This window comes from Panulirus ornatus, chromosome 52 (genome assembly GCF_036320965.1).
Source record: "Panulirus ornatus isolate Po-2019 chromosome 52, ASM3632096v1, whole genome shotgun sequence".
NCBI lineage: Eukaryota > Metazoa > Arthropoda > Malacostraca > Decapoda > Palinuridae > Panulirus > Panulirus ornatus.
The window spans coordinates 10,738,269-10,751,178 of record NC_092275.1 but is presented as its reverse complement, the minus strand read 5'-3'; the positions used below and the strand labels follow the sequence as shown (position 1 = coordinate 10,751,178).

General features: G+C 41.7%; 1 protein-coding gene across 1 annotated transcript in view; it reads left to right on the top strand.

The window, feature by feature from the left end:
- Lnk (SH2B adapter-like protein Lnk) overlaps window positions 1-12,910 on the top strand; it is a 224,133-nt gene that overhangs the window by 141,874 nt on the left and 69,349 nt on the right. Inside the window, exon 6 of the mRNA XM_071692150.1 lies at window positions 5,232-5,434. Within this exon, the coding sequence (XP_071548251.1) occupies window positions 5,232-5,434 (203 nt within the window). The remainder of the gene's footprint in view (window positions 1-5,231; window positions 5,435-12,910) is intronic.

The window sequence follows — 12,910 nt, the reverse complement described above, 5'->3', positions numbered from 1 at the left end:
TTTTGTCCCCTCCCCTACCCTATGATTCACTTCCGCTTCCATGGTTCCATCCACTGCCAAATCCACTCCCAGATATCTAAAACACTTCACTTCCTCCAGTTTTTCTCCATTCAAACTTACCTCCCAATTGACTTGACCCTCAACCCTACTGTACCTAATAACCTTGCTCTTATTCACATTTACTCTCAACTTTCTTCTTTTACACACTTTACCAAACTCAGTCACCAGCTTCTGCAGTTTCTCACCGGAATCAGCCACCAGCAGTGTATCATCAGCGAACAACAACTGACTCACTTTCCAAGCACTCTCATCCACAACAGACTGCATACTTGCCCCTCTTTCCAAAACTCTTGCATTCACCTCCCTAACAACCCTATCCATAAACAAATTAAACAACCATGGAGACATCACGCACCCCTGCTGCAAACCAACATTCACTGAGAACCAATCACTTTCCTCTCTTCCTACACGTACACATGCCTTACATCCTTGATGAAAACTTTTCACTGCTTCTAACAACTTACCTACCACACCATATATTCTTAATACCTTCCATAGAGCATCTTTATCAACTCTATCATATGCCTTCTTCAGATCCATAGATGCTACATACAAATCCATTTGCTTTTCTACATATACATATCAACATATACGTATCAACATATACTTACATATACACAGGCATATACATATATACACCTGTACATATTCATACTTGCTTGCCTTCATCCATTCCTGGCACTATCCTGCCCCACAGGAAACAGCAACACTATCCCCTTCTTCAGCAAGGTAGCGCCAAGAAAACCGACAAAAAGGCCACATTTGTTCACACTCAGTCTCTAGCTGTCATGTATAATGCAACGAAACTACAGCTCCCCATCCACATCCAGGCGCCACAGACCTTTCCATGGTTTACCCCAGGCATTTCACATGCCCTAGTTCAGTCCATTGATACCACGTCAAACACTGTATACTACATCATTCCAATTCACTCTATTCCTTGCCCGCCTCTCACCCTCCTGTATGCTCAGGCCCCAACCGATCAAAATCTTTTTCACTCCATCCTTCCACCTCCAATTTGGTCTTCCACTTCTCCTTGTTCCCTCAACCTCTGGCACATATACCCTCTTTTCATTTGCGCCTCACTCATTCTCTCCATATGTCCAAACCAGTTCAACACACCCTCTTCTGCTCTCTCAACCACACTTTTTTTTATTTCCACATACCTCTCTTACCCTTTCATTACTTACTCGATCAAACCACCTCACACAACATATTGTCCTCAAACATATCATTTTCAACACATCCCATCCAACCTCCTCTGTACAACCCTATCTGTAGCCCATGCCTTGCAACCATATAGAATTGTTGGAACTACTGTTCCTTCAAACATACCCATTTTTGCTCTTTGAGATAATGTTCTATCCTTCCACACATTCTTCATCGCTCCCAGAACCTTTGCCCCTCCCCTGCCCTGTGACTCACTTCTGCTTCTTTGGTTCCATTCACTGCTAAGTCTACTCCCAGATATCTAAAACACTTCACTTCCTCCAATTTATCTCCATTTAAACTTACATCCCAATTAACTTTTCCCTTATTCACATTTACTTTCAACTCTCTCCTTTCACACATTTTTCCAAACTCAGTTACCCACCTCTGCAGTTTCTCACTCGAATCAGCCACCAGAGCTGTATCATTGGTGAACAACAACTGACTCACTACCCAGGGCCCCTCTCTCCAAAACTCTAGAGCGCTTACCTCCCTAACCACCCCATCCACAAACAAAGTAAACAACCATTGGGATATCACACACACCCCTCCCGCAGACCAACCTTCACTGGGAACCATTCACTCCCCTCTCTTCCCACTCATACATATGACTTACATCCTTGATAAAAACTTTTCTCTGCTTTTAGCAACTTTGCTCCCTCACCATATACTCTTAAGACCTTCCACAAAGCATCTCTATCAACCCTGTCATATGCCTTCTCCAGATCCATAATGCTACATACAAATCATCTGTTTTTCTAAGTATTTCTCACACACATTCTTCAAGGTAAACACCTGATGCACACATCTTCTACCACTTCCGAAACCACAGTGCTCCTTCCCTGTCCGAAACTCTGTACATACCTTCACCCTCTCTGTCAGAACCCTCCCATACATTTTCCCAGGAATACTCAACAAACTTATGCCTCTGTAGTTTGAACACTCACCTTTATCCCCTGTGCCTTTGTACTATGGCACTATGCATGCATTCCACCAATCCCCAGGCACATCACCCTGATCCATACGTACATTGAATAACCTTACCAACCAATCAACAACAAAGTCAACCCCTTTCGTAATTGATTCTACTGCAGTACCATCCAAAGCTGCTGCCCTGCCAGTTTTCATCTTCCTCAAAACTTTCACTACCACTTCTCTCTTAACCAAACCATTCTTCCTGACTCTCTCACGTCACACACCACCCTGACCAAAACATCCTACATCTGCCACTTTGTCATCAGACATTCAACAAACCCTCAAAATACTCACTTCATCTCCTCACTTCATCACTACCTGCTATTACTTCCCCCTATTCTTATTCTCCCTAAGATAAGAATAATGATACTCTCTCACCCCAACTCTCATTTGCCCTCTTTTGCAACCCTTGCACCTTCCTCATGACCTCCTGCTGCTTTCTTTTATACATCTTTCAGTTATTTGCAGTTATTCCTTGTAAGTGTCATCCAAACGCCTCTCTTTTCTTTTTCACTAACAACTTTACCTCTTCATCCCACCACTCGCTACCCTTTCTAATCTGCCTGCCTCCCACCTTTCTCATGCCACATGCATCTTTTGCACATGCCATCATTGCTTCCCTAAATTCATCCCATTCCTCACCCACTCCCCTCACATCATTTGCTCTCACCTTTTGCCATTCTACACTCAATCTCTCTTGGTACTTCCTCACATGTGTCCTTTCCAAGCTCATTTACTCTCACCTCTCTCTTCTCCCCAACATTCTCTCTTCATTTTTGAAAACAGCTACAACTCTTCACCGTTGCCTCCACAAGTTAGTGGTCTGACTTCCCTTCAGCTGTCCCTCTCAGCACATTGACATCCAAAAGTCTCTCTTTTACACGCCTATCAATTAACATGTAATCCAATAATGCCCTTTGACCTTCTCTCTTACTGACATACGTATACTTATGTATATCTCTCTTTTTAAACCAGGTATTTCCAGTCACCAGTTTGTTAAGCATATTAGGAAAAATGTATAGAAGAGTATTGATTGATAGAGTGATGGAAGTGACTGAATGTAGAATAAGTGAGAAGCAAGGGGATTTTAGTAAAGGTATGGCATGCATGGATAGAATTTTGACTGTAGAAAAGTATCTTCCGAAGGTTAAGAAGCTGTATGCATCTTTTACAAATCAACAGAAAGTGTATGAGAGAGTCAATTGGAGTACTTTATAGGATGTGTTAGGGATACATGGTTTAGGGGGATAACTGCTGGATGGTGTGAAGCCTTCTTTAGAGGAGCAAATGCTTGTGTAAGAGTGGATGGAGAGCTGAGCAAAACTTTTGGGTTGCATGTGAGTAGAGGCAGGGCTGTGTGATGCTACCCTAGCTTTTTAACATATGAATAGATGGAGCGATAAGAGATGCAAGCAAAACAAGGGAAGGGGGATGGAGAGTTGAAGTGTGATGGTAAGTTTTGGTGGCTAGTGATGATAGTAGCTAGGGATGAGCCTGTTTGGAAATGGCACTGAGTTGTTTGCAGAGAGTGAAGAGGAGGTGCAGAAGGTTGTAAGTGTGGTTTATGATGTATGTAAGCATAGACAATTGAAAGTATGTGAGATTGAAAATAAAGTAATGGTGTTTAAAAGGAAACAGAATGAAAGTATAGATTTTGCAATACCCTATAGGATGAGAGAAGAAAGTGTACTGAACTGTGTTATAGATATGGGGGAGAAAGACTGGAAGAGGTGAGAAAATTTAAGTATTTGGGAATTATCGAGGGTAAGTTTAGTGATATGGAAGGGGAGATAAGGGAGAGAGCAGTATAGGGTAGAAAAGTCATTGGGTCCCTTAACAGAATGATGAATTCAGGGTAGAGGTGTAAGTATGGAAGTGAAGAAAGGATTAAAGGACAACATAATCCTGACCCTGACCTCTGCAGTCAAAACACGGACATGGAATGAGTCATGGAAGTCAAGATTTAAGGCTATGGAAATGAGCTATTTGAGAGGAGCATGTGGTATGACAAGAAGGAATGAAGAAAGAAATGAAAGGGTGTATGAGAGATTTTGTATGGCAGTGAATGCAAAGGAAATGAATTTTTGAGTGGTAGAGTGGATGAAACATAATACTTTGAGGTAGTTTGGACCTATGGAAAGACTGCAAAATGGGAATTACAAGGAGAGTATATGATATTATGATTAAGGGGGTTGATGTAAGAAGACCACCTGTGACATGGGAAAATAATGTGGAAGAGTACTCGAGGGAGAAAAATGGTGAAAGGGTGCATAGAATGGTGTATGCATGGGAGGCATATAAGGACAGGGATAAGTGAAGACTTTTTCCATGGTCACTCCCTTGATGGGAGCTCCCAGAGGGAATGGGCTTGAGAGATATAGATAGAAAGATGGACAAATCTTAAAGGAGCAAGTCTTTCAGCCTAACCCACCACTTCCTAAGGAACAGGCTTGCACCTAATTCAGTAGTACCTGAAAAACATAGTGCTCAACACAGTGCCATGTGAATTCAGTATAGGCTATGGTTTGACATTGCTATTTTTATATTATGCTTATGTATGAATAGAAGCAGTAGGTGATTATTCAGAATTAATTATTTGATAGGAACTTTGCATTTTCATCATACATAGTGGAAATGTGATAGTTTGCATTGAATCCTTTTAAATCATCATGTACGGAGGTAGAGTGAATGGAGACACTACTAGTTCCACATAAAAAGATTCAACCTGCTGTGCACTTGATACAAGTGGAAATCCATGTCTCTCTTTGCCTCAATGGGCATTGATTAAGGATTTGCTCAAGTGATATCAGAGGTTGTATTTACTTAATCCACCCCATGGAATTAGGAATGAAGTTATGATAATAGATGGAAAGTTGGTACTGTTCTATAAAGCTGCTGGAAACTCTACTGTGCTAGATTCAGTCGTATATCTGTAGTGAATCTCCTTCTGGAATAGTGTGTTATGTTATGTCTTTTATCTTCTACAGTCAACTTACGAATACCTTCAGATGTGGACTTCTACTCCAGCTTGCGGGACTACCCTTGGTTTCATGGTACATTATCAAGATGTGATGCTGCTTCTGCTGTCCTTCAGGAGGCTGTGGCAGGGCATGGAGTCTTCCTTGTTAGACAGAGTGAAACTCGAAAGGGAGAATATGTACTTACATTTAACTACCAAGGAAGAGCCAAGGTAGGCTGCTGAAATTATATATGTATATGAGCATTTTTTAGAAATTGTAGTTGTTAGGAACCTGGAGGGAGTGGAAGGTTTTAGATACCCATGAGTGGGCATATCAGTAGATGGAACCATAGATACTGAAGTGACTCACAAGGTTGGGGAGGGGGCTACTGTCCATCGTTTCTCAAGGTGTGGGTGGAAGGAGATGCCCATGACTGTTAAAGCAGAGGTGGGTATGCAGTGGTACAGCAATCCTACCAGTTGTATGGATGCAAGTAGTAGGCCTTAGTTCAGAAGAAAAAACAATGGACACATTGGAAATGATTTAGTGATGGCAGCATGTGGTGTGAGGTTGGGTTGATCATGTGAGGAATGATGATGCGCCAGCCTGCACATAAGTCCCTAAAATGATTTTGCAAGAATGGCAGGACTTGTGTTATCTCCCACTTCATGTCTTGCTCAATGAATGATAATGTTTCTTTCTGCCCCATACAATTGTATTTAATTATTGGTCCATGTTTCATCAGGAACTGATTTCAACCATTATTTTATTATACTTTGTCACTGTCTCCTGTGTTAGCGAGGTAGCTCAGGGAAACAGATGAAAGAATGGCCCAACCCACCCACATACACATGTATATACATGCACGTCCACACATGCACATATACATACCTATACATCTCAAAGCATACATATATATATACACACACAGACATATACCAATATACACATGTACATAATTCATATTTGCTGCATTTATTCATTTCTGTCACCACCTCGCTACACATGAAATGAAAACCCCATCCCCCTGCATGTGCGCAAGGTAGCGCTAGGAAGAGACAACAAAGGTCACATTCGTTCACACTCAGTCTCTAGCTGTCATGTATAATGCACCGAAACCACAGCTCCCTTTCCACATCCAGGCCCCACAAAACTTTCCATGGTTTACCCCAGACGCTTCACATGCCCTGTGTAATCCATTGACGGCACATCGACCCCAGTATACCACATTGTTCCAATTCACTCTATTCCTTGTACGCCTTTCACCCTCCTGCATGTTCAGGCCCCGATCACTCAAAATCTTTTTCACTCCATCTTTCCACCTCCAATTTGGTCTCCCACTCCTCCTCATTCCCTCCACCTCTGACACATATATCCTCTTTGTCAATCTTTCCTCACTCATTCTCTCCATGTGACCAAACCATTTCAAAACACCCACTTCTCCTCTCTCAACCACACTCTTTTTATTACCACACATCTCTCTTACCCTTTCATTACTTACTTGATCAAACCACCTCACACCACATATTGTCCTCAAACATCTCATTTCCAGCACATCCACCCTCCTCCGCACAGCTCTATCTATAGCTCACGCCTCGCAACCATATAACATTTTTGGAACCACTATTCCTTCAAACATAGCCATTTTTGCTTTCGGAGATAACGTTCTCGACTTCCACACATTCTTCAAGGCTCCCAGAACTTTTGCCCCCTCCCTCACCCTATGATTCACTTCTGCTTCCATGGTTCCATCTGATGCCAAATCCACTCCCAGATATCTAAAACACTTCACTTCCTCCAGTTTTTCTCCATTCAAACTTACCTCCCAGTTGAGTTGTCCCTCAACCCTACTGTACCTAATAACCTTGCCCTTATTCACATTTACTCTCAGCTTTCTTCTTTCACACACTTTACCAAACTCAGTCACCAGGTTCTACAGTTTCTCACTTGAATCAGCCACCAGTGCTGTACCATCAGCGAACAACAACTGACTCACTTCCCAAGCTCTCTCATCCACAACAGACTGCATACTAGCCCCTCTTTCCAAAGCTCTTGCATTCACCTTCCTAACAACCCCATCCATAAAGAAATTAAACAACCATTGGGATATCACACACCCCCTCCCGCAACCAACCTTCACTGGGAACCATTCACTCCCCTCTTTTCCCCACTCATACCTATGAAAATTTTTCATCCTTGATAAAAACTTTTCTTTTGCTTTTAGCAACTTTGCTCCCTCACCATATACTCTTAAGACCTTCCACAAAGCATCTCTATCAACCCGTCATATCCTTCTCCAATCCTTTAAAGCTAAAAAACAAATCAAACTGTTTTTCTAAAATATTTCTAAAACACATTCTTCAAGGTAAACACCTGATGCACACATCTTCTACCACTTCCGAAACCCCAGTGCTCCTTCCCTGTCCGGAAAATCCCGTACATAAACCCTTTACCCTCTCTGTCAAAACCCCCCCATACATTTTCCCCGGAAAAACTCAACAAAATTAAAGCCCCCTGTAGTTTGAACCTCACCTTTATCCCCCGTGCCTTTTTACTATGGCACTATGCATGCATTTCCACCAATCCCCAGGCACATCACCCTATCCATACGTACATTGAATAAACCCAAACCCAAAAAAAACAACAACAAAATCAACCCCTTTGTAAATTTATTCTACTGCGACCATCCCAAAGGGTGCTGCCCTGCCGGGGTTTTTTATCTTCCTCAAAACTTTCACCCACCCCTTTTTCTCTTTTAAACCCAAAACCCTTCTTCCCGACTCTTTTCCCTCAAACACCACCCGACCAAAACATCCCCCACATCTGCCCTTTTTCATCAGACATTCAACAAAACCCCCCAAAAAACTCACTTCAAACTCCTCAAATTCATCACTACCTGCTATTACTTCCCCCTATTTTTATTCCCCTAAGATAAGAATAATGATACTCTCTCAACCCCCAAACCCCATTTGCCCTCTTTTCAACCCTTGCACCTTCCTCATGAAACCCCCTGCTGCTTTTTTTAAAACATCTTTTAGTTATTTGCAGTTATTCCTTGTAAGTGTCACCAAACGCCTCTCTTTTCTTTTTTTACTAACAACTTTACCCCTTCATCCCACCACTCGCTACCCTTTCCCAATCTCCTGCCTCCCACCTTTTTTCCCTGCCACATGGGATCTTTTGCACAGCCAAAACATTGCTTTCCCCAAATTTTATCCCAATTTCCCCACCCCCCCCCCTCACATCATTTGCTCTCACCTTTTGCCATTCTACACTCAATCTCTCTTGGGACTTCCTCACATGGTCCTTTCCCCAAACCCCTTTACTCTCAAACCCCCTCTTCTCCCCAACATTCTCTCTTCCCTTTTTGGGAAAAAAGCTACAACTCTTTACCGTTGCCTCCACAAGTTAGTGGTCGACTTCCCTTCACTGTCCCTCCACACATTGACATCCAAAAGGCCCCCTCTTTTCACGCCTATCAATTTAAAAGGGAATCCAATAAAGCCCTTTGACCCTTTTCTCTTACTGACATACGTATCCCTTATGTATACTCTTTTTTTAAACCAGGTTTTTTCCAGTCACCATTTTGTTAAGCATAAAAAGGAAAAATGTTAAAAAGAGTATTGATTGATAGAGTGAGGGAAGTGACTAAAATTTTAGAATAATGAGAAGCAAGGGGATTTTAGAAAAGGGTTTATGGCATGAAATTGGATAGAATTTTGACTGTAGAAAAGTACTTCCAAAGGGTTTTAAGAAGCTGTATGCATCTTTTACAAATCAACAGAAATTTGTATGAGAGAGTAAATTTGGGAATACTTTATAGGATTTTGTTAGGGATACTTTTTTTTAAAGGGGGATAACTGCGGAGGGGTTAAGCCTTCTTTAGGGGAGCAAAGCTTGTGTAAGAGTGGATGGAGAGCTGAGAAAAAATTTTTGGGTTTTGCATGTGGGGTAGGGGCAGGGCGGGTTTTATGCTACCCAAACTTTTTAACATATGAAAAAGATGGAGCGATAAAGATGCAAGCAAAACAAGGGAAGGGGGATGGAGAGTTGAAGTGTATGGTAATTTTTGGTTTGGCAGTGATGATAGAGCAAGGGATGACCTTTTTGGAAAATGGCACTGAGTTTTTGCAGAAAAGTTAAGAGGAGGTGCAGAAGGTTTAATGTGGTTTATGTTTGATGAAAGCATAGAAAATTTTGAAAGAAAGTGAGATTAAAAAATAAAGAAATGGTTTTTAAAAGGGAAACAAAATGAAAGTATAAAATTTTGCAATACCCTATGGGAATGAAGAAGAAAGTGTACTGAACTGTGTTATAGATATGGGGGAAAAGACGGAAGAGGTAAAAAATTTTAAAGTATTTGGGAATTATCGGGGGTAATTTGTGATAGGGAAAGGGGGAGATAAGGGAGAAGCAGAAATGGGGTAGAAAATCATTGGGCCCCTTTAACAGAATGATGAATTCAGGGTAGGGGTTTAAAAAATGGAAGGGGAAAAAAGGGATTAAAGGACAACATAATCCTGACCCTGACCTCTGCAGTCAAAACACGGACTTTGGAAGGGATCATGGAAGTCAAGTTTTAAAGGGCAAAGGGAAATGAGCTATTTGAGAGGACATGGGGTTTATGAAAAGAAGGAATGAAAAAAGGGAAAAAAAGGGGTGAAATGAAGTTTTGTATGGCAGTGAATGCAAAGGGAAAAGAATTTTTGAGTGGTTTGAGTGGGTGAAACCTAATACTTTTAGGGAGTTTGGACCTATGGGGAAAAACTGCAAAATGGGAATTACAAGGAGATATATGAATTATATTTAAGGGGGGTTATGAAGAATACCACCGTGACATGGGAAAATAATGTGGAAAGTACTCGAGGGAGAAAAATGGTGAAAGGGGCATAAAAATGGTGTATCATGGGAGGCATATAAGGACCCCGGGATAAGTGAAGACTTTTTTTCCCGGTCCCCTCCCTTGAAGGGGCTCCCAGAGGGAATGGGCTTGAGAGATATAGATGAAAGATGGACAAATCTTAAAGGAGCAAGTTTTCAGCCTAACCCACCACTTTCCAAAAGGGAAAAGGCTTGCACCCAATTCGTAGTACCTAAAAACCTAGTGCCAAAAAACAGTGCCATGGAATTCAGTATAGGCTAGGTTTTTTACATTTCAAATTTTTTTATTATGCTTATGTATGGGAAAGAAAACAGTAGGTGAATTTTTCAGAATTAATTATTTGATAGGGAAATTTTCATTTTTTATCATACATAGTGGAAATGTGATAGTTTCATTGAATCCTTTTTAAAACATCATGTACGGAGGTAGAGTGAATTTGGGGACACTACTAGTTCCACATAAAAAGATTTAAACCCGCTGTGCACTTGTACAAGTGGAAATTTCCCGGGCTTCTCTTTTCCTCAATGGGCATTGATTAAGGATTTGCTCAAATGATATCAAGGTTGTATTTTCTTTAAACCACCCCCTGGAATTAGGGAAAGAAGTTTGATAAAAGATGGAAAGTTTGGGACTGTTCTAAAAAGCTGCTGGAAACTCTGCTGTGCTAGATTCAGTCTATATCTGTGTGAATCTCCTTCTGGGAAAAGTGTGTTTTTGTTAAAGTCCTTTTTTCTTCTACAGCAACTTACAATACCTTCAGATGTGGCCCTTTTACTTCCCCCTTGCGGGAAATAACCCCCGGGTTTTATGTACATTATCAAGATGTGATGCTGCTTTCTGTCCTTCAGGGGGCTGTGGCAGGGCATGGAGTCCTTTCCCTTTTTAACAGAGTGAAACCGAAAGGGAGAATATGTACTTACATTTAACTACCAAGGAAAGCCCAAAGGGAGGGGTGCTGAAATTATATATGAAAATGAGCATTTTTTAGAAATTGTAGTTGTTAGGAACCTGGAGGGAGTGGAAGGTTTTAGATACCCATGAGTGGGCATATCAGTAGATGGAACCATAGATACTGAAGTGACTCACAAGGTTGGGGAGGGGGCTACTGTCCATCGTTTCTCAAGGTGTGGGTGGAAGGAGATGCCCATGACTGTTAAAGCAAAGTGTATGCAGTGGTACAAGCAATCCTACCAGTTGTATGGATGCAAGTAGTAGGCCTTAGTTCAGAAGAAAAAACAATGGACACATTGGAAATGATTTAGTGATGGCAGCATGTGGTGTGAGGTTGGGTTGATCATGTGAGGAATGATGATGCGCCAGCCTGCACATAAGTCCCTAAAATGATTTTGCAAGAATGGCAGGACTTGTGTTATCTCCCACTTCATGTCTTGCTCAATGAATGATAATGTTTCTTTCTGCCCATACAATTGTATTTAATTATTGGTCCATGTTTCATCAGGAACTGATTTCAACCATTATTTTATTATACTTTGTCACTGTCTCCTGTGTTAGCGAGGTAGCTCAGGGAAAACAGATGAAAGAATGGCCCAACCCACCCACATACACATGTATATACATGCACGTCCACACATGCACATATACATACCTATACATCTCAACGTATACATATATATACACACACAGACATATACCAATATACACATGTACATAATTCATATTTGCTGCATTTATTCATTTCTGTCACCACCTCGCTACACATGAAATGAAAACCCCATCCCCCTGCATGTGCGCAAGGTAGCGCAAGGAAGAGACAACAAAGGTCACATTCGTTCACACTCAGTCTCTAGCTGTCATGTATAATGCACCGAAACCACAGCTCCCTTTCCACATCCAGGCCCCACAAAACTTTCCATGGTTTACCCCAGACGCTTCACATGCCCTGTGTAATCCATTGACGGCACATCGACCCCAGTATACCACATTGTTCCAATTCACTCTATTCCTTGTACGCCTTTCACCCTCCTGCATGTTCAGGCCCTGATCACTCAAAATCTTTTTCACTCCATCTTTCCACCTCCAATTTGGTCTCCCACTTCTCCTCGTTCCCTCCACCTCTGACACATATATCCTCTTGGTCAATCTTTCCTCACTCATTCTCTCCATGTGACCAAACCATTTCAAAACACCCACTTCTCCTCTCTCAACCACACTCTTTTTATTACCACACATCTCTCTTACCCTTTCATTACTTACTCGATCAAACCACCTCACACCACATATTGTCCTCAAACATCTCATTTCCAGCACATCCACCTCCTCCGCACAGCTCTATCTATAGCTCACGCCTCGCAACCATATAACATTTTTGGAACCACTATTCCTTCAAACATAGCCATTTTTGCTTTCGGAGATAATGTTCTCGACTTCCACACATTCTTCAAGGCTCCCAGAACTTTTGCCCCCTCCCTCACCCTATATTCACTTCTGCTTCCATGGTTCCATCTGATGCCAAATCCACTCCCAGATATCTAAAACACTTCACTTCCTCAGTTTTTCTCCATTCAAACTTACCTCCCAATTGACTTGACCCTCAACCCTACTGTACCTAATAACCTTGCCCTTATTCACATTTACTCTCAGCTTTCTTCTTTCACACACTTTACCAAACTCAGTCACCAGCTTCTGCAGTTTCTCACTCGAATCAGCCACCAGTGCTGTACCATCAGCGAACAACAACTGACTCACTTTCCAAGCACTCTCATCCACAACAGACTGCATACTTGCCCCTCTTTCCAAAACTCTTGCATTCACCTCCCTAACAACCCTATCCATAAACAAATTAAACAACCATGGAGACATCACG